Raw genomic sequence first — 22,515 nt, 5'->3', positions numbered from 1 at the left:
CCGGTTACTGACCGGACCAACCCTGGTTTTATCCCATGATCGGGAGCCGGCTGGACACTGGTCAGGTTAATGTTTTTGTAGAAATTACACATTTTTTAAGAACCGTGATATTATCAAAGACGTAATTATGGATGCTAGATGGATTATTATTTGAAAATTATAATTTAAAGATTTATTAGATCAGTGAAACAAAAATGAGCTTTTTTAAATTCTTAAAAAAAACTTTAAATTTTTTCGAATAATTTAACATTTTAAATTAAACTGTTATCGATTCTTCTATGTGCAACAACAGAAATGATACAATTGTTATAAACTGCTCTATATTCAAACAATGTTTAACCTGTACAATTTAAAATTTACCGCCATATATAGCGCCTGCTGTGTCTGTCGTCTGCATGAACCCTCAGTACTTTTCAGTTTCGCACCTGGAACGAGGATGCTCCTTTCACTCACGTCGCGTTGGCTCTTCGAAGTTTGCAAATAAAATCGAGACTCGTAGTTAAAATCAACCTTATTTTAGTAATTAGTTTGAAACCCCCAATTAGAGCGTGCATAATTATTATTTTTAATTAAATTATAGACTTGTGTATATAGTTTTTACTTTCTTCCTTCCTAACCTTAAATCACCACGTGGCTTCCAAATTGCTATGAGATTCTATCATCAGGGAATAAAATTCTACTCCAATTTTCTTGCTAGAATTGGTTCACTTGATTTGACTTTTAAAGTTCACCGTAACCTTACGTTGAGCCTTAAAAGACAAAACAAGTTAACAATTTCTTGACTGAAGCAACATTTCTTAACCGCTTTTTGGCCGAATTACCCGATGTTCTTCCAATTTAAATCTAAGAAATTCGTTAGAAGTTGTTGAAATCTTTGTGAAACTTTTCTAGTATAAGTTAACGTTTATGGTCTTTCGTCTTTCATTTTCATTTACCGAACAATTATTACTGAATTTCAAAAATAATTTGTTTTATCATTTGTTATATATTCCAATAGAAAAGTACTAAAATTCCTGATATGATGGCACATTCGTCAGAACCAACAGATTTTATAATAGCAGCAGGTGGAAACATAGGTGTTAATACGCGCCGTCATTTTAGACTGTTTTTTTCAAAGTTGCATCTAAATGTTTAGAGTTGACAATTATTTAATCTGCATCGTGAGAGGGCACCCACACGTGGCCGTGTACAAATAAAAGTTATTAAAGTCATAATTAATTTCATGGCATTTTATTGAACTTCATTTACAAATAAAATAATTTTGTGTAAAAGAATTAAGCACGCGCATGACGTTCTAGTATAGTAAATAGTTGATACTAGGCCACGCAGTTTCCCAGGAACCAGGGCGAGATTCGGATGGAACTCTTGCCCGAAAGGGCGGCAGTGTGTGAGTACTCAGGAGAGTATGTTGCACAATAATAAGCATTCCAAATGGAATCGATTTAGGTGGCCCTGTTGGTTCACGGTTCGATTCCCCCGATTTAGTAACAAGGATATTTGCAGGCAACTCCCGACACTCTTACTAAGTCAGGGTTCTGATGTATTCGGAAATCTCTGTTAAGATAGTGTCCTTCGGGTCAGTTGACAAGAGAATAACAAATTGATAAAGACAGATTTTGCAAAATTCAGTTTTTAAAGGTTTCAAGTAATTCAGGATACTATTTTTTTTCTATAAATATCACAAGTAAAAGTCATTTCCTACTGTTTCACATCTACAGTGTACTGCCTTGATATTTAAGAAAACAGTATCGACGAAAACAGCAAACCGAGATAATCAAAGAAAACTATTAAAATCATTATTAGTGAAGATCGCTCATTTAAAATTACTTTTGAAACTTTTTTTATCGTTCTTGGTCAATTTAAATGTGATCTTCTCATTTCTAAAAAAATTAAATAAATTGTTAATTTGTTATAAAAAATGCAGATACTGCAAAAAATGTAAACCGAAATTAGGCAAAAATGCCGCATCTTTAGAAACTGATTTCTTGCGAATACCGAGCTTCGGAAAGCAGCTATGGTGTTCGCAAGAAAGCAGTATCTGGGAAAAATTTTAATTTACGGCGAAAAATTAATAAATCGATACGATTTAAAAATTTGGAAATCGATACAAGCACATGCTCGAAATAATTTTAAAAGTACATTTTAATAATATTATATAAATAATTACAAGTATTAACATCGTTTGAAATATAAACAAATACAAATTATTTCAAAAAGTCGAAAATTTCTTTGCAAAAAATTCTTTTCAAATTTAAAAAAATTATTTTTGTACCTTTCTTTGGCAATCAACAACTGGGCGAAGTAAATATATATTACTTCCTTTTCACAATTTTTATAATTATTTGTGTTCTTTTTGCAATCTGAAATAATTTTATGTGTAGATAATATATTTGCGGAGGTCTCATAATTTCAAGAAAGCAGTATCTTTGGACTGCTTTCTTGAGTAACATCACGTCCTCTGAGACCCGGTTGGTGTTAATCTGAAAGATACTGCTTTTTTGCATAATTTTGGGTGCCGTATTCGAGCTTCCGTCTTACAATTCTTGCAGTTACGGAAAATTTTCTGCAGATACTGTTTTCTTACCTATTACGACTCGCCAGAATTAAAAGATGCGGCTCTTTTGCAATAATTATTTTAAAAATATCTTGAAATTTATTATAAATTTCCATAAAAGGATGTATATTTTTTTACGATTCCAACGATATAAAAAAACTCATTTTCGATTTTTTGTAGATACTGCTTTCTTAAATATCACGGCAGTGTACGCTGTAGAGTTCTTGTGGAGCACGTGCTTCTATAAGTTGATAAGATTTTTATAATTCGAAGCCTATCTTTATCACAGAATACTGTTGTGTTCATCCTGTACGATTTCATTGTTGTCTTTCTCAATCGTTATTATTCTCATGTTTTCTAATCGATGATAGGTTTTATAGGAACTTTATCATTATCCTAATGAAAAACACATTACTAATATTATTATAAAAGGAGCATCCCGTGTCAGACTCGCAAATCATAATTTTTTCTAAACACTTCTTTTTATGTTCCTTTTAACACTTTTAAGAAATATCTTAATACTTGAAAAAATTGACTAATTGCATTTCTAACATAGAACTCTCGCTATGAACTCAAAATTATAATAATATAACGAAAGACTTTAATTAAAGAAAATCATTTTTCAAAAGGAAAAGGAACCGATGGGAATTTTATACATTTTTTAGCGGGCTTAGGGAAAATAAATTAGAGGGTTACATCAAAGACGGATGCATGATGCAATGGGGCGGTATCAATTCTACAGAAATAAACGTTACACAGAAAAAACCACATATTTAATTATTTTATTTTATTTTAAATAAAAATTCAATTCGACACTATAAAACTCTATACAAATTTATCAATTGAATTTTGAGAATCTACATAAACTCTAAGGAGTATAATTTAATAATTAACATTTTTTAAACTCTACACATAATTTTAATAAAGTAGTTGAGATAATAAGGGCTATTTTTGGGCCCGCAATTAGAAAACATTATTTTTTCTAATGAGAAGTCAGAAAGATTTAAAGTTACTATTTGCACAAAAAAAAAATGATTGACCTTTTTTTGGCCCAGAAGCAGCTCTTATCAAACATCATCCTTTTTAAAACCATACACAGTTAAGTTTTATATCTTAAAATTCAACAAAAAGTAAAAATAAAATCTTGGTAGGCTAAAAGTAACTCTACATGATTAAATTCTACACAAGAATACCCTAAATGATCCAAATTAATAATAATAAATTGAATGCAATTTAATAAAATTGAATAATAAAACTTCAATCATTGTAAATTGATAATCTAATTGAGAAGAGGGTTTTAGTGCCCTAACTAATATGTTTTAAAGAAAAGTGCAGTAAAAACTTGAGTTGCCTTTTTGTTGCAGTTCTAAGTTTATATAAGGAAATCACATAGAACGTGGTGCCATTTATGAGGGTTCCTTTTTTTGCAACTCCCTTGAAATGAACAATCGGTTCTAATAGAACCATATTTATGTGCAAAATTTAATAGAGTGGGAGTTAACTCTAACCTAAACAGTGATCGCATAATGTTTTTCGCCCCTTTTGGGACCCATGCTTTTAAAACTGAATTCTATGTCAATAAACAAATCAATGTTACACAAAATTGTTAATTCAAGGTGACAATTAGTTACAGATATATTGGCAGGGGTTCAAAATTAATTAAGAAATTAACAGTAACTTGTTAATGAACATCGACTTTTAATATCTCTAAAACTAATCATCTCCTTAACAATTTCCTGTAGCTGATTTCTCATCTTCAGGTTTAGCATACAATTCAGTCCCAAAATCGTAAATCCCAAAGGGGGCAATTTTTGCGGTTCCTTATTCTTTTTTACTTTGTGTAGAATTGTACAATATTCAATTTAACTGTGTAGAATTTTTTGGTGTAAAACTGACACCTTCCCATAGGAAGAAAAGTAACTTTCAAGAATACATATTATTATTGGAAGAATAAATAAAATACAGGCTATTAAGAACGAACAAACAATAATAACAAGCAGCTGACCTAAAAAAGGAAAATGGATTTTCCGGTTTTAAATTATTTCCTTTGGTACAGCAATATGGCTTAACAGTGAATATTGTTTAATTCCATGTAATTGTTAGTAAGTTTGTTAAAATAATTAACATGCGACGTCAACGTACTTCGTGCTGTGAGTCAATAAAAAAACGTTTATGGTTACACTCTAATAGATTTGACGGTTAATAACTTGCAGGGTTTAGCACAATTTGAATTTTACACGGATAAAAAAAGTAACACGTGAAACATTGTACCCACGGTATTTTTGTTACATTCTGTTTCTGTTCTTATGTTATTTCCAGCTTTTACATCATCGGAGTGAAAGAGGCAATGTTAAGATTGAGGCCATTTTAGGTCATTTTCTATCAGTGAGTAAAAGTCTCCATTGTGTTTCTGGTTCCCTGAGGTTAAATCTTCGACTCGCTTAAATCCATTCGGAGAGCGTTCTTGAATCTCTATAATAAAAGCTAATAATTTTTTTTCTTCAATGCTAATTTTCCATTACTTTTAATTGAATATTTCTATGATTTAGCAGAGGTACATTGTAAAAGGACTCTTACCCACAGGGTTCCAGAATGGGAATCGAAAATAATCTCGCCCGAAGTACAAGTACGTTTCTTCGTGTGAATGTTTGAGTGACATACAATCTGCTATATCCGGTTTTTTGCTTTTTTCATTCTGAGGCTTTCAATCCCTTTCAAAAGTCGCCTTTAGAGTTTCCCGTCTTGTTTGGATTGCCTTCCCTGTAAGGTAAGAGATTTAAACTGTAGTTGAAAGATTCACAACCACATTCACAATTATATTTCCGGTCTTGAAATCTTTCGATTGGCAGATTTTATGTTTTACCGATTCCTTGATCGCTAGATTTTTAGTACTGTTACAGCTATGCTTTTTTGTTTTATATTATATTTACAGCTACTTTTTCCATCCAAGTCGTCCCTTCCAGTAATCCATATAGTCCTATGAAATTTAACAAATCCCCTGTCTGTATCAATAAAACGAATTCACCCTTCCTTTCTTCGCATTACCTATCATGTTTCAAATTCATTTTCTTTCTGTAAAGCCTTTTGTTATTTGGCAATTTATTCACCTTTTGATCCCGATTTACTGAAAACCCTAAAATTCTAGAGCATTTTTAGAGACGGATACGCAATCTATGAAAAAAAACCTACAGGAATCACCTGGAATTATTTAAAGGACAAAAATCAAGGCAAATATGTACAAATACCAAACGCCATGTATTACACTCGGCGCGCCGAGTGTAAATTGGCGGCACCACATCGCGATCCCTCGTGGCCGGATTTTTTTGCATGCAGAGATTTATTTCCAATTGAGAGGGTCGCTTCAGAGAAAATTGTAATTACATTGTCACCTGTTACTATGGAAAAGTAATTTCTCAACGTAGCACTCCCATCCGGGAATAAATCGGATGGCAATCGCAGTTGCAAGTTGCAAGATCGCAGTTGGTACAAATCTGAAATTTGTGGCCGTCATTTTTAATTAACAATTATTTGACAATGAATTCGAAGTTAGCTATCCCAGAGACCCCCGTGTTCTAAGTTTTATACCAATACGATGAAATCATGCATTCTCACAACTTTTGGATCCACTGTGTATTGAGTCAACTATTTAGAATCTTGCAATTTTGACCCCAATTTCGCATCCAGCGACCCAAAAAAGAAACCTAAAAATAAATAAATATTAAATTTTATAAAATTATAATAAGTAATATTAAATCTAATAGATAAATCGGACAGCATTTCACCTTAAACCCTTTACTGTTATCTAAGTGGCTATATAGTATAATTTTTAATACTTTTCCACCATTTATTCGATAATTGACGGTTATTCAATAATTCCCTACTATATCGGTCCGAATAAAGAATATTTTGAGGTTAGTTTAGGTTCCAACACGGTGCTAAATTTGGCCTAATTCATCAAGACTCCTTGCACCTGTACCCCTCCATTATATTTTTTAATTATTTGAAGCCCAGCTCTGTATTGAACCTTCAATGATTCTTTTCAATAGCAATAAAAATATACAGACTAAAGTATTACTAAAATTTATTACAAAATTGATAAATTTGTCCCATTTTTCGAAATATTTGCATACGAAATTCTGTCTTAGAATAAAAATGACGAAATGTAGGTTTCTCTGAATCAAATAAAAAATAATTTTTTGAAGTAAATTATGTGTTATGATAGGAAAAATGGAGGAGAGTACTCAAAGCTGGTAAATTTCCGTTTTTAATTTGAACCTGATATTCACGGATGGTTTTTAAAACATTAAAAAAGAAATAATCGCTAGATTCATTCAAAGGCAGAAGTAGTATATAATAAACGTAACAAAGAATATACTGTGTAAAGAACTCTTAATTGAAAAGGTCTACGTCCTATAGCCGGCCATAAAAATTTTAGTGAAGAAAAGAAATATATCAATTTTAAATTTCATGAAAACTGTTCTGGACTTTTTTCTCTACCAACCAGCGATCAAGGATGCACATTTTTCACTTTCGCCTTCTATGGAACTCGTGGTCGCCTTGAGAGTTTTTTGAAGGTTTCGATGTATTTGGATGGCAATTTGATGAATTTTTAACGAGACCGAGATAGAAATGACCCTACAAGGACGAATTCATGAAGTTGTTACATAAAAATTTACATGAGGCACAATATAGAAATTTAACATATGAAAAAGAAATATAATATACAATAAAATATAATAACTAAATAACTCAAGTGATTATAATAAATGTGAGACAAGAAGTTCAAAGAAATGGAAAAATAAGAAAAACGTGTAATAAGTCAATAAAAAACATCTTTCAAATCCCTACTTCACAAGTATTTTAATTTAGTGTATTAAGTTGAAAACCGAGTTCTAGTTTTAGTACGTTTGTAATTTTATTGACGGTTTTTAAATGTGATATTTGTTTTATATGTTTTTTTTTCAAGAATCCTATTTAAGTTTAAGGTCAAATACATTCAGGGTCAAATACATTCTGTTTTGAACTTCTTGCCCTATTGGAGCCTTTCCTGGTTTACGCCGTTCGAGAAACGCACTGAAATGTAAATTTATTCAATTCACATCAAACGAATCCTTAAACATCTAATCTTTATAATAAAAAGAAATAATTTTAATTATATGTATAATTTCATTCGACAAAATCAAAAAGAAGAATTGCTTCAAAAGACATGTAATCCATAATAATTATGCTAAAGATTCGTCTCATCTTTATTTTTTTGACATTTTACTATGCTGATCCCGTCATATTTTGAAAAACTAAAAAATTAAGAAATGAAATGATTATTATTTACTAAAAAAGTAAAAACGGCCAGATATTGATTTGAGTTATGAAAAAAGTCAGTGAAAATTAAAATACAAGAATGATATATTTAACTGTGAAGAAACTGCAAAGGTGTCGTCCATATTCTACGAAACGTATTTTTCCAACGATTTTGGACCCCTCCTCTACCCCTTACGTAACGCTTTTTGCGATTTTTCAGGTAGTTTTTTTATCACTGCCGTAAAGCTAGACAGGCAGACCCTCTCTCCCCTTCACCGTGGTCGGCAAACTACAGTCGCGAAAGAAGCCCTATGGCGGGTCGAGTCAAAATACTGCTGCCGATAAGAAGGTCCAAACCGCCACAGAAATTCAAACTTTGTGAATTTTTGCGATCGAAAAGAATCGGAAAATCGTCTTAATAAAATAAAAACCAATTAACTATATCACTTTTAGTTTAAAATTGATTTTTCATTATATTTTATCAAATCATTGATTTTTGACATTCCAAGTACAATTTTATATATGTATATACATATATATATATATATATATATATATATATGTAATCGCAAAAAAGTCACAGATTTCGAATTCAAGGCTAACCCATCTCAGAAAAAATGTAGCGCTGGCAGCGGTAGGCGAAAGAAATTTCTTAGGTCAAACCTGTCATTACCTGAAAATTCAGCAAAAAGTTTGCCGACCACTGTCCTACCCTTAAAAGCGTTACGTTATATATGGACAATCCCAAAGTAGCATTTTTCGAGGCTTAAACTGATATTGTTTTAAATGTGTTTGTTTTCTCAAAGAATTTTCTAGTCAATTAAAAAGACTCTTAATGTCGTAAAAGTTGGCTATTTCATTTTCTCAATTGTAGGGTGATCTTTTTCAGAAGACTGAAGCAAGAGAGGTCTTACAAATCATATTTTTCACGAGGAAATTTTTTTGCCTAATTTACACAAAAAATCTTGTTGGTTTTTATGTCTAAGTATCATTAGAACAACACAAACACCAAATATACACTACATATATAGCATATAAGAAACTAACAGTATCATATTGAATATTATAAATACAATACTGAAAATACAATAATCTTTCTTTAAAAAACTTTTTAAGTTTCTGTTCAGATAGAAAATATAATAGAATAAATTATATGTGATCCTCACATTCTAGGATCATTATGTTTTACCTGAGGAACATATGCAAAATACTTCCCAACTATACTGTACAGCTGAAGCACAAAAAAATACGCATAATAAACACAAAACAAGCCGGTTTTTGATATCTAAAAAACCGTTAAACATTTTTTCGTTTTTTCACGAATATAATTAGATTACAAAAGATTTTGTCAATATATTCTCACGTATAATATGCATTTCTATGACTAAATATATTGAAGAAATATGGTTGGAACTCTGGATAAAATATATAAATAATTTTAAAAGTATTTAATCTATCGTACCTTGACCTAAAGCAAAAAGGGTCCCCTGCTGGAAGAAAATTAAGGGAATGAGGCAATTTCTATTTTCGGCACCGTTTATTAATTTGGCTCTATCCAAGCTTGTTATGCAGAAACTTCAGGATTCACTCATAGAAACTATTTCCCTTAGGCAATCTTCCTCTATGTCCATAGTAATGTATAATTTTTAATTTTCTACAGTAAACTGTTAAAAGTATTATTTCATAACTGTTATACGTAAAAACAAAAAATTAATATAACGTAAACAAGTATGTACTAGGTAGAAACTTTCCACATTCTTCCTTCTAGAGGGTACCTTATTTTTTAGCTTTTGTAATGTTGAGCTTCTATTACCCTTAATAGCATGAGGTTAGATGAGATATCATGCGGGAAGTGCCCAATTCTGAAACCGTGTTAAAAAACGGTTATAAAAAGACTTGTTATAGCTGCTTCACTTGCGCTCTATGATGAAGAGCACTATTTCTACCATAGTTACTATGCTTATACACTTGAAGCAGGCTCACTTTTTATAGCCGCTGCGCATGTTTATTTTGATCTAATTAGTTTCGAGGAGTGCCGAAATCCAGTATAGCTATATAAAAGAACCTTACTACTGTCTTCACGAGTTGACACTTGACGGACTGATTGTGAATAGTGATATATTTGAACCAATTCGAAACGATAATTTACTATATATTACTGATAAATTAACATAAATTACTAAAAATTAGCGAAAAATTCCGAAATTTTTATTTACCTTAAATTTGCGGAAACTTTGGGTAATTTTTAATTTGCCAGAAATTTAGGAAATTTATGGATTTTTTCTAGAAATCTTTGAATATTGTCAACCGAGGCAAATCCATATATACATCTAAATGCTTGATTTATAAACAACTAATAGTGCTAAAAATGTCAACATCTCACATCAATCAAAGCTAGGCTCACACTTTTATATGTATCTCGTAAAAAAAGGAATTACAAAATAACGAAACTATGTGTGATTTAAACCCTCCCGGAGAGGAATGCACCTTATTTTTAAGTTGTTCGCAAATAATCTATGTCCAAAGATTCCGGGGTGAATCGCTACATTTGGAATAAATTATAAATACATTAAAAAACCATTAACAATGAAGAATAACATTCAAAGTAATATACGTACAGTGATTTCAGAGTAATATTTACTTGCAAAAGAATTACCTTCACGTGTTAAGATTTACCCACCACATGGGAAATGGTTACCATGTCAACGCTATTGAATCTTGTTTTGTCTTAATGCGAAAAAATTTAACTTTATCTATTTTAAAATTACTTGCAAAAAAATTCACATCTTTTTTTCTGTTATTTATTCAGCCATATAATCAATAATAAGAAAACAAAGTAAAATTAAGATATAGATTATGTTCATACGTGTGACTTTTTTCTATCATTATTATTATTGTTTTTGCTTTAATCGGCACAAAGATATTTTATTAAAGTTTATAGTTTTAATGTTAATATTTAATCAAAATTTGAGCTATGTTCTTGATTTTTCTTTTTTTACTTCGACAGACTACCTTTGTCAAAAGAAATACCAACTAAATCTTATACATACCTTAATTTTAGGCTATTGAAAGAAACACTATTGTCTCTTTCTCTTTCTCTCGTTTTTTAAAACTGCCGGAATAGATCCGATTTTTTCTTTTCAATATAAGCACAGCTGTTTTTGCTAGAAAACAATTTAGCTAAGGCTCGTAAAGGACCTTATCTGCTTTATGAGATTTATGGGCTTCAGCGATTTCGGCTAGATTTATAGAGCATGATATGCTTGTTTATCCCACCCACAGACTAAATAGTTGCCATCTGCTAAGGATTAAAACTTTATAACTACACAAGTGTGTGATTTTGCAATTAATGACTTGTAAGTAAGAAAATCCAAACCTGTAGGCCTTCACAAGTACAAGCACCTAAAACTTACCATAAAAATATTGAGATTTGAGATACATTTTCCATACTAAGAACATAATTACCGCAGGATCCTACTGGGAGCAAGTGCCATCCAAAAATGACCTCGGCTCCCAATAGTGGCAACCCTTGGTGGCCTTACGATGGCCTTAGAGTAATGGGGATTTTAACTGCGAGGGTCGAAACGATCGTAGTCTTCTGGGGACGAAAATGTAACTGTTTAAAATAGATTTAAGACAACGACTTACTATACCTATATATAGAACACTATCTTCAGTTGGTATTTATTTTCACGAGGGCGGTTTAGTTTTGTCCTAATTTTAATGCTGTAAATAAGTCGAAAATTTTAAGTGGAGTGATTCACCCCACCGAGAGGTGAATTGCTAAAACTACCTATTACCTTAATATATTTAAAACACGTGTTTTATAACACCTCCCATAATGTCGACCTATTTTCATGCCTCTGGAGCGAGCCCACAAACTCGCCTCTCGAGCGATGTGATAAAAAAGTACTTTCTGCTGCCTTGCGGGTAGAAAAATGACGACATCAAAAGAACATGTCATATAATCACCTTTTGTGAAAATGTTGTGTAGATGACAATCATGTTTTTTGAAGGTCGATATCTGTTACATGCATGGGTATAACATAACGAAAGTGTCTAACGTGTTGCTTTGATTACTGGCTTTGTGCAATTTGGAGCTCTTTTGTCACCGACTAGAAAAGCGAGATTGTTGAATCCACCGACAGTCATGAAAAATACTAAAATCATAAGTAGTATGAAAAAAGTGTCGTGCTGAAAACATTTCCCTTGCCGCAGAAATGGAAATATCTCTCCCTAGTTATACAAAATACTATTTGTTTGCAACGATCTATTGAATATTTTTTCTGAAGGCCATACAGAACTCATATTAAAAGCTAATTCGATCTTACGATAGTTTATGCGCTTTCACGTTATATCTATATCATGGTATGTGAAAAAATGTAGCGTTCCGCCCCAGTTCATGTTACCATGGATTAACCTAGAAATGTTAAAATTTGTTTAAATTCTCGTAAGTTATGGCATTCTAAAATTTCCAGAAAGTTTGTTTTTATTATTCATAAAATCGAAGCTTTCCTGCATCTTTTACAAAAGCTGACTTGTGCAACAGGTGCAGAGAGTAGGCCATTGTAACTCGTGTATTGGCTCGTCAGTTTTCATTAAAAACGGGTGATACGCTGCTTAGCTTCGCTTCGCCGTACATTTTCATTTGCAAAGTACCAGCAGGGTAATCCCGTCCCTTTATCTTAGTTATTAAATTGGTTTAACAATTATAACTCATTGTAGTCTATAGTATATAATAATGCAAAGAGTTTAAACATTTATTTATCAAATTACACGCAGCTCTTAAAAACATTTATCCAGAGTTTTTTTATACAACTTAAAAAATAAATCTTAATTAATAAAGCATAACAGAGAAGGTAGTTTGTTGAAGCTCTTATCATATAGTCACATGAAGAGAAAAACTGGATTAAAAAAACTTACGCTAGGGGTAGTATTGCCTTGGTTGAATTGCTGCGCTGATACTTGATCATGGAAGTAATGCTCACTCTGGTTGCTAGATATGTTTTGGGCGAAATCAAGCAGCCGCCGATTAGGACTATCCGGTGTGGTTGAAAGGTCATTCGGCAACGTCGGGAAGCAAGTGGAAGTGCTTGTACGTTTGTTCGATAAGCTAACGTAATGTTCGTAATTTCTATAACATCCAGCACCCGTTTGTGCCGGACCTCGATCACAGCCAGACTCTCCTTCTGTACTGTTACCATCGACACCAGACATGTTGTGACCTAGGAATCAAAAATCGTCTGTATTTTTCCAACTGTAAGCTTGCAACGTGCTTAAAAGGGGGTAACCTTTTGGCCACAAATTCTACTTTTGTCCAATAGAATTACCAGAGAAAGTTTTACTGCCGATCATGGAAGCACTGCCTTAATTCCTATTTTCTTGCTTAATATTTTACCTTTTAAAGTGATATAAACTCAATTCAAAGAAATATTTTAAATAAGGAGGTCATAGTCAAATCTTTGTGGCATTCTATTTTTATTTAGAACAGAATGAAACAAAACTTTCATGAAACAAAAGTTTCGATTAACATGAGTGCATTCGATTCTATTTCAAAATAGAATTCAGAACAATAATACACTGAATTTTCTTCAACATTATTAACTATTCTAAGCTTTTAAAAGGAGTGTTTGAGAGTAACCTTCTGGAGGATCGTCTGCTATCCCAAAAAACTCATTAGACAGCTATGCCAGGGTAATAAACCTTGTTATGGATCCTTAGGGAGTCAACGAAAGCTCAGAGAGAAATGAAATTTGACTTCTCTCGTTTCCAGTCAGCCATTAGAGAAACAATGAAGTTAATTCTTTAAAAACGATTTGAGAGAGCAGAGTGCCTAGGAGATTAAAAATTTTGATTTATGTTTAAGGGATAAACATAGAACATTGGTCATAAATTTCCTTAAGAGCTCACATAAAATAATCAACAAATGTTATACATATATGAAAAAGAAGCAGCTTTACGATATTGAAACACTGAACTGAACAACAGTGATGACAAAATAGGAAAAAAATGTACTTAAATAAATCTTACGTCTTTAATAAATAATAAGAAAAAAAATTCTTCGTTATGAAAGTTTCAAAATAAAGTACACTATTATAAAAACAAAATATTTCTTTTTTTATATCTTTATAAATATATAATGTTTCAACGAATATAAGTTATGAAGTTACATATACTGGAAAATAAGAGCACAATAAAAGTATAGGGAAAATAAGCAATGTGAAATGTACAGGTACCGTGAAAAACGAAAAGTAAATAGTCAACTTAACTCTACGGGAATATAGGCATTGCTGAATAGAATTAGTAATTAATTATTTCATCAACCGATTTCACTTTTAGGAACATAGAAAAAAAAAGATATTCAAAACAGTCTTTTGTTAAAATATGACTCCGACGACTGTGAAAACCAATTAAAAAGCCAAGTATTGATTTCACAAATTCTTTTAATTCTTGAAACTTACTTCCCATGGAAAAAATCTGTGAAATGCCTTCCACAAATCTTTGCACTTAACGTTTGAATTGAAACAAAAATATTTCTTCAAAATTCCTTACAATTTCACTTAATGTAATGCCTCATCATGATATAAAGTTTCATAATTAAAAAAAAGTTTTGAGTGAATATTGGATTTTTGCGAGTCTCGTACAGAATATTATTATACAATTACTCCTATATACTCTATATAGTATTATTATATTTTTATAATATTATATATATGCATATATCACTATTATATTAATATACTCTATACTTGCGATTCCCTTCCAAAGTGTTTTCACATTTTTGGTCAAATTTAAGCATGTGCCTCTTACAGTAACTTGCCATATTATTAGGCCAAAGCTAAAAATTACAATTTTCACATTATTTTGGTCATTTATTGTCAGTATTTGAGCTTTCTTGTGTTTTTAAACTTCTAGTTCGCTAGATTTGCCAGATTCGCCAGACGAATTAGCACGTTTTTAGGTCGAAAGAAGGTCACCGTTCTCGAATCACCAAGAATATCTCAAGATATGAATCCCATCTAGAACGTTTGGAACTTGATGAAACCAAAGTCAGTAAGCACGATCCTACGACCAAGTAAGAGCTAATTCGGATACTCAATCAGATTTGGAAACATTGTCCAGAGATAAACATTAAAATTGAAAACTGTATGAACAGTATGTCTTGTCGTATTGAAGCTTTATTATCCGTCAAAGGTGGGCATACGAAATTATGATTCTATTTAAAAGTCGGTTTTTATTGTAAAAATGCTTTAGTTCAATGTAGATCATTATTTTTTGAATGAAATTGATCATCCACAATATATTTCAGGGCAATGTTCCCAAATGTGATTGAGAATCCGAATTAGCTCTTACTTGGTCGCAGGATCGTGCTTACTAACTTTTGATTCATGAAGTTCCAAACATTGTAGATAAGATACATAGCTTGAGTTTTTCCCGGTCAGTCGAGAACGGTGACTTTTTTTTTACCTAAAACCGTGCTAATTCGTCTGGTGAATCTGGAATTTCTAGCAAACTAGGAGTTTAAAAACACAAGAACGCTCAAAATAATTATAACAAATGACATAAATAAAATGAAAATTGTAATTTTTCACCTTTTGCCTAATAATATGGCAAGGCACTGTACAGTTATAATGTGTTGATGAAACAATAATCACTTAAACATTCAAATATATAAAATTCAATATATGTTCATAGAATGTACTGTTCACGTGCAATGAGTATGCGTGCACAGATGAAAAGCGGAGCCTCTTCACCCTGTCCAGGTGACGTAGAAGCTGAAAGAAATGCCAGAATACTTTGCCAGAGTATAACTTCATCAGAAAACAGAGAAAGACTAAAGCTACAATAATGACGACGTTCAGCTCACAATCAATTGCAAGATAATACTCAGCCCTTGTTTCAGGAAGTATTATCCTTGTACCTATAAATTCTTACCAGTGTCGACGATGACGTCGATGAGGTCCATGCTCTTGGCGAAGGCGTCCCTCAGATTGATATGATGAAAGGACACGATGCTGCCCTCTCTCTTGGCCCTTTCGAGCGCTTCGCGACGCTTGAGCGCCTTTTCTCGCCTCATCTGGTTCTTGTAGAACTCGGCAAAATTATTGACGATAATAGGAATAGGTAACGCGATTACCAGGACACCACATATGCAACACACACTGCCAATCATTTTGCCAAGAGGAGTCGTGGGGTAAATGTCACCATACCCAACGGTCGTCATGGTGATTCCTGCCCACCAGAACGTCTCCGGAATGCTTATGAATTTCGTGCCTTGCTCATCCTTCTCAGCGAAATACGCCAGGCTAGAGAAGATCAGCACCCCCATTGCCAGGAACAACATGAGCAGGCCCAACTCCTTGTAGGAATTGCGGAGCGTAAAGCCCAAGCTCTGAAGTCCTGTCGAATGGCGAGCCAGCTTCAGGATTCGCAGGATCCTCATGATCCGGAAGATCTGCACGACCCGGCGCACATCTTGGAACTGGTCGGTGGCGTTCTTGTTGGTCTCTACTAGGAAGAGGGACACGAAGTAAGGCATAATTGCCAGCAGATCTATCACGTTCAGTCCGCCCTTGAAGAACTTCCACTTATCCGGCGAGGCGCTGAACCTCAGCACATACTCCAAAGTGAACCAAGTGATGCACACAGCTTCCACCATCGCGAGTTGCGGATTATCTTGAAGGGTACCCTGCTCATCGTATACTTGCATACTAGGAATGGTGTTGAGAGTAAGTGCGATCGTTGATAGCACTATAAAGAGTATTGATATCACAGCTATCACCTGCAAAGTCACGCAATTCAGCAGAGAATTACTGCATGCCGTTGCGGAGTTCTTCTTGCTTAAAGGAGAGTCTGGCATTCCTCTTTATCGGGATCTAGCAACGTTTTAAGAAAGCTTTATCGCTTTTGATAACGATCTGAAGTACAGATAATCCTATAGAGGAATTGCCTTGTGCTTAGTTTTTTAGGGTATAAGCCTACAAGTATGATTTGAGAACTTAAGGTTGGAATTTTATAAGCGACTTTCTTTTACTTCAATGGAGTTTATATTTTAATTTCAGATAAAAGTGAACCCTTAACTACTTACAATTCCAGCGTACACCAGACTCAAAAACTTAAAGATTTTAAGGGCCCTCACAGATCTTGAAGGAACTTTAAGACTTTCATATACATAATATATGATAAAACTTAAATAAAATGCATGGAAAATCATAGATCAAGAAGCAACATGCAACTTGAAGCAGACTGTTAAGGACTTAATGGAACTTTAATTGAATTTCAGGTCAAGAAAAGTTTTCAAGAGACTTTTTGTGATCTGAAAAGAAAATATTGAAGGGTGCACACCAGGCATGAAGAGCGGTATTAGCCTCAGAGCAAGGAGAAAGAAGTTCAGTGGAAAATTTCTAGGTGGAGTTCTTTGTTCATGGTGGCTTCTTGAATCATTCTCAATCTCGCATAATCCAGCCACTCTCAATAATTGTCCCTTCCAAACCCCGCTCCCAATTCAACTCACGATTTTAGTATGTTTATAGAGAGTTTGCAAACCCCTCTCATCTCAATCGCTACCTACTGATCATTCAAAACAGATAATGGTTATAAATCTGATTTTTAAGCGAATCACTTAGATTCTAGTTTGCAACTACCCCAGTGAGCATAAAACTAAAAAATGTCATTACGACATTTTAAAGACATTATTTAAAATGTAATAAAGACGTCTTCCAATTTGGCACCCACAGGAATATGAAGGGAAAGCACTTGTGAAATTATTGCTTATAAAGAAAGTAATTACAATTTTTATTTCTCATATTTATTTCAGTAAAAAATCGCGAAATAAGGCCTGAAAATTAACAAAAATGTTTTTGATTTATACATTATATTAAAAAGCATGTCCAAACATTTTTAATTCCCCACCGGACGAATTTTAACAAGGTCTAAAAAAGAAATAGTAGACTTACGGTGCATTTATAACATGAACCATAGCAAATTTTATTTCATTTCTATCCTGAACATTATTCTTATTTTAAAGTGCTAGAGCGGAATATTTTCTCAGGTAAATAAAAAAATACCAAATTGTCATCAAAATAAAGAAAATTTTATCTAAAACTTAATCTAAAACATATTATTTTACACGTAAACGTTTAACATACAATAAGTTCAAAGTCACTAATGCACATATGCTCTGTAGGGTTTACCTTATCATGGATACATATAAATTCATTCACATTGACTTAACTCATATGTCTTACTATTATTTATATTGTCGGGACAGACTACGTATTTCATTTGAAAATTAATTTGAATGAAAACTGGGAATGTTATGCGGAGTTTCAGTTTTTTACATCCCCCCACCCCATGTAAATCTGCTTGGATAGAATTTGGAATACATTATTTTTCTGACAATGAGACGAAATTCCATGGGTGGGTGCAAAATAATGTCGACAACATTTTTTGACTATGTGCTCATATTTAAGGGTTACCCTAATGCCATGGGCATTAAAACTTAACAGTGGTTCCCGTGAAAGGCGTACAACAACCGAACCACATTACTCTCTGTCGAAAATGTAGAAAATGTTGTCTAGCTATTATACGGCATTCATATAATTCGCAAAGCCGTAAAACCGCTAGAAGAGAATTTTCCACGTGATCGACAGTTACGTGATTAGGCCAGCATATGGTCCTTAAATGTTGCGCATGTCAAATCTAACTGATGTTCGCCACTTTCATCTGTAATGGTTGCAAATTTTCACTATTGCTTGCTGAATTACAATAATTAACACACATTGTTAAAATTTGTTTATCAGAAATAATCTTTATTATTTTAATCATAAGTTGAATTTGTTATTTTTATATTAAATGTAACTTCAGAGCTATCCAAGACAAACTTTAATCACCATATGGTATTCTCGATTTTCTACCATTTCTTTAGCAAATCTAATCAAAATTTTGTATTATTGAAATTTTTGAAGTATATCGATTTACTGTAAAATGTTTCAAGAATTTTAAATGTAAAGAGTATACCTATACTTACAAAATATCATCTTTCTGAAATTTTGCTATGACTTTTGAATTTTGTTTTAATTTGATTTGACTACAATTAAATTGTTTCAATGTTTTAATTTTATTCAAACAATCATTGTTAAAGAGATATAAATGTGCATAGATAAACTGATTCTATAAACTTGGTTCTTAAATACGGTATTGTTATCGATAGACAAAATTATGTTTAAATATTTATTATTCTGCAGAATCGATATTATCAAAATTATACATATAATCACATAACAATTTTTTCATTGCTATAAAAACACACAATAATTATTTTTTTAGAAGTTAAAACTCATCCAACTTATCAAAGCTCGAGTTAAAATTTTTCATATGCTTAAACCATTTTTTAAGTCGTATTATATTCATTTTTCTGTTTTAAGGCTAATTTATCATTAACATCACAGCCATAATGAAGTTTTGGAAGCGATTGTAAAAGTCGAATGTTGAAATTTGTACCCAAAAGAAAAGTTATATTTTTTTTAGGCGGGAGCGGTGTCGGGAATAGATGCACGTGATACCTGGTAATCGCGTGTAATTCTTCCCACTATCGTCATAGGTGATTACTTTTTTTATTACATTCACAAACGTAACAATATAGGGTTGCATAGAAATCTTGACATTTATTTCGTTAACATCACCTAGAAATAAAGCATCTCTTTATCATAATCAGGGGTGGATGTAAAGCAAAAAAGAAGATTAAACACAGCTAACTATAGATTATTGAATACAGTATAATAAAGTACGGGTACCTTCATTGTTAGTAAAATACTATCTATCCAGCGGGTTAACCACTAGCAATTTTAATGCACACCTAAATTTAAGAATTCAAAGTAACACAAAGAATTGAAAAACTTAAAGGGAACTTAAAATAATAATAAAAAGAATTGATAAATTTCACGAAAGTTTAAAAGTGTTGAAAGGAATTTAGATTACCTCAGAATTATTCCGGGCAAATAAAAAAATTCAAGGCTAAAAATCAAGAAAATTCAAAGACGTTCACAAAAATTCCAAATAGTTCATCGTAAAAAATGCAAAATAATTCAACGGAATTTAAAATGATTTGAAGGAATTCTAAGAAATGCAGAGAATACAACAGATACAAAGTGTATTCAATGAATTCAAAGGAATTCAATAATCTTCAAAAAATCAAAGAAATGCAAAGAACTCAAAGAAATGCAAATTTTTCCAAGAATTCAATATTCCTTAAAGAAATTAAACAAAATTAATGCGATATTAGCGGAATTCAAACGAATTTAAGAGAATTCAGAAACAGGAGTACATCTAAATTCTGTAGTGGCATGTTATGTCTAAACTATGAACACTGACAACAATATAGTCAACAATTTTACCAGACATAAATTTTAGAGAAATCTTATTTTATAAGAGCTAGACATTTTATTTCCGTATTTACAACTTCAATTTCAATGGACGACATTTATCGTCTTATATCATTGTAACAGAAGGATTGCACTCAAAAATTAGACAAAGACTTGAATTTATAAAACATCATACATATAAATTTACAAGCATATTTAAAATCATTGACTAAATTGGTACTTTCTATTTGCACTACATACTATATTATGTATTTGTGATGAAATGCATATCGAAAGTTTATACAATTTCTATGGTTTATGTCACTTGTCTACTTTCCAGCCGAACGGTTTCTCGAGTCACGAGACTCAGTAGTATTCGCGTTTCAGGTCAGACATAAATCTAGCAGAGAGATTGTAGATAACCAAGGATGAAGGTCTAGTTCGCAGTTGTAACAATTAAAGAACAATTAAGATAACCATTGTTTAGCATACTAAATAATTACAAAAAATCTGAAATTAAATAAATTCTGCATTTTATTTTCGTGCTAAATCAGCCGAGCAACCCTGATTACTTTTTTTATGTCTACTTTTTTCATTCTTGCATGAGTGCACAGATACAAAGTTCTGCAATTCGTTAATTATAATAAACACTAACTAGGTGATCAGTGGTTACATGTAAATTAATTTTTAATTAAATTATATATTGTATTCTATTCCATTACAAATCCATTCCTTAAATCCATTTTTATTAAATCAGAGTACACATAACTGGAAAAGTTCATTTTTCGCTCCTACCATTCACAACATCAGCAGAATTTTTTGCTATCGAGGGCATACGTATCTGCCAGTGAAACAAATGCGTGGGCGTTAACACTGAATTCTATGTAGATTGAAATTCTGCGTCGCAGTTCGCAAAGAACTCAAGCTCAATGTAGTAAGATTTATATACTCTGGAATCATCATGTTTATTTAGAGTAATTATAAAACAAATGTTTGGTCTAAAGAATGTCAAATGTCATTGAACTTTAAGAAAATGGTTAAAACATCTATAAGTAAAATTGAGAAACAATATCTAATTTTAAATTGAATTTAGGTTAAAAAAAAGAATTCGAAACTTATATCTTGCATATCTATTATTCTGGAAAATTCCGATCTATTTTAAGATTTGTTCTACTCCATGCTAATTTCCGCAACTGTCCTCGAATGTTCTTGTCGATCAATCGGTTTGCTTTTTTTAGCGATGGAAAACATTCTTAAACAAAAAAAAAATCAAAAAATAAACAGAGTTTTTGAAAGTGGAGGTGGCCTTCCTGATATATCAAACTAAATATATAGTTGACACTTATCTCACGGCCGTGGTAAATTTTTTGTTTTGTTGTGTTGGTACACTCGTCACGATCATATGTTCACAGTTTTGACTATATAGCTCGTGTTGTTTTTCTGGCAGAGGCGTAAAAGATTAGAAGGGTTTGGTGTGCTCGGCGATTTTCTTCTTCCGAAAAAAATGGAGCAAAGAGAGTTTGCATTAAATTTTGTGTGAAAAATGAAATCCAGTGCTCTAAAACTCTTGAAATGTTGACAATTGCAAACGGTGAGTCTACTCTGAGTAAGAAAAATGTGTATAAGTGGTACAAGCTGTTCCAAGAAGGCCGAGAGGATGTCGAAGACGAACCTTGCCCTGGACGTCCCAGCACGTCAACAACAGATGAAAACGTTCAAGAAGTGGAAGAAATGGTGTTGAAAAATCGCCGAATTACCATCAGAGAAGTTGCTGAAGATATTGGCATATCGGTTGGTTCATGCCATGCCGTTTGCGAAAGGCGATACGCAAAAAACATCCGGAACTTTAGAAAAACAATTCGTGGCTTTTGCATCACGATAATGCAGCTGCTCATTCATCGTTGCTTGTGAAAGATTTTCTGACCAAAAACAGCACCACAGTCGTGCCTCAGCTTCCATATTCACCGAATTTGCCCCCCAGTGACTTTTTTCTTTTCCCAAAACTGAAGAGACCCATGAAAGGACATCGATTTTCAACGATTGAGGAGATAAAAACTGCGTCGCTGAAAGAACTCAGGGCTATACCACAAAATGATTACCATAAGTGCTTCGATGATTGGAAAAATCGTTGGCACAAGTGTATTATATCTGAGGGGGATTAATTTGAAGGGGACAACATAAATATTGAGGAATAAATTAATATTTTTTGAGAAAACCATAAAGTCACCTTATTTTTTGAACAAACCTCGTATAGCAGTTATTCCCAGTGGGGCACTGCGGTGATTCTTTGAAGTATTTTTT

At 32.5% G+C, this 22,515-nt stretch overlaps 1 protein-coding gene across 4 annotated transcripts in view; it reads right to left on the bottom strand.

Moving 5' to 3' along the window:
- LOC117183066 (potassium voltage-gated channel protein Shab) overlaps positions 1–22,515 on the bottom strand; it is a 164,409-nt gene that overhangs the window by 78,520 nt on the left and 63,374 nt on the right. For all 4 annotated transcript variants that reach the window (XR_004468342.1, XM_033376223.1, XM_033376232.1 and 1 more), the window contains exons 3-4: positions 15,788–16,634; positions 12,776–13,077 (exon numbers count right to left, since the gene is read on the bottom strand). Coding sequence is in view for 3 of the 4 variants with exons in the window: in XM_033376223.1 (XP_033232114.1) it covers positions 12,776–13,077; positions 15,788–16,634 (1,149 nt within the window). In the remaining variant the exon portion in view is untranslated. The remainder of the gene's footprint in view (positions 1–12,775; positions 13,078–15,787; positions 16,635–22,515) is intronic.

Source organism: Belonocnema kinseyi, chromosome 1 (assembly GCF_010883055.1).
Source record: "Belonocnema kinseyi isolate 2016_QV_RU_SX_M_011 chromosome 1, B_treatae_v1, whole genome shotgun sequence".
Taxonomy (NCBI): domain Eukaryota; kingdom Metazoa; phylum Arthropoda; class Insecta; order Hymenoptera; family Cynipidae; genus Belonocnema; species Belonocnema kinseyi.
This window is presented reverse-complemented; position numbering and strand designations above follow the sequence as displayed.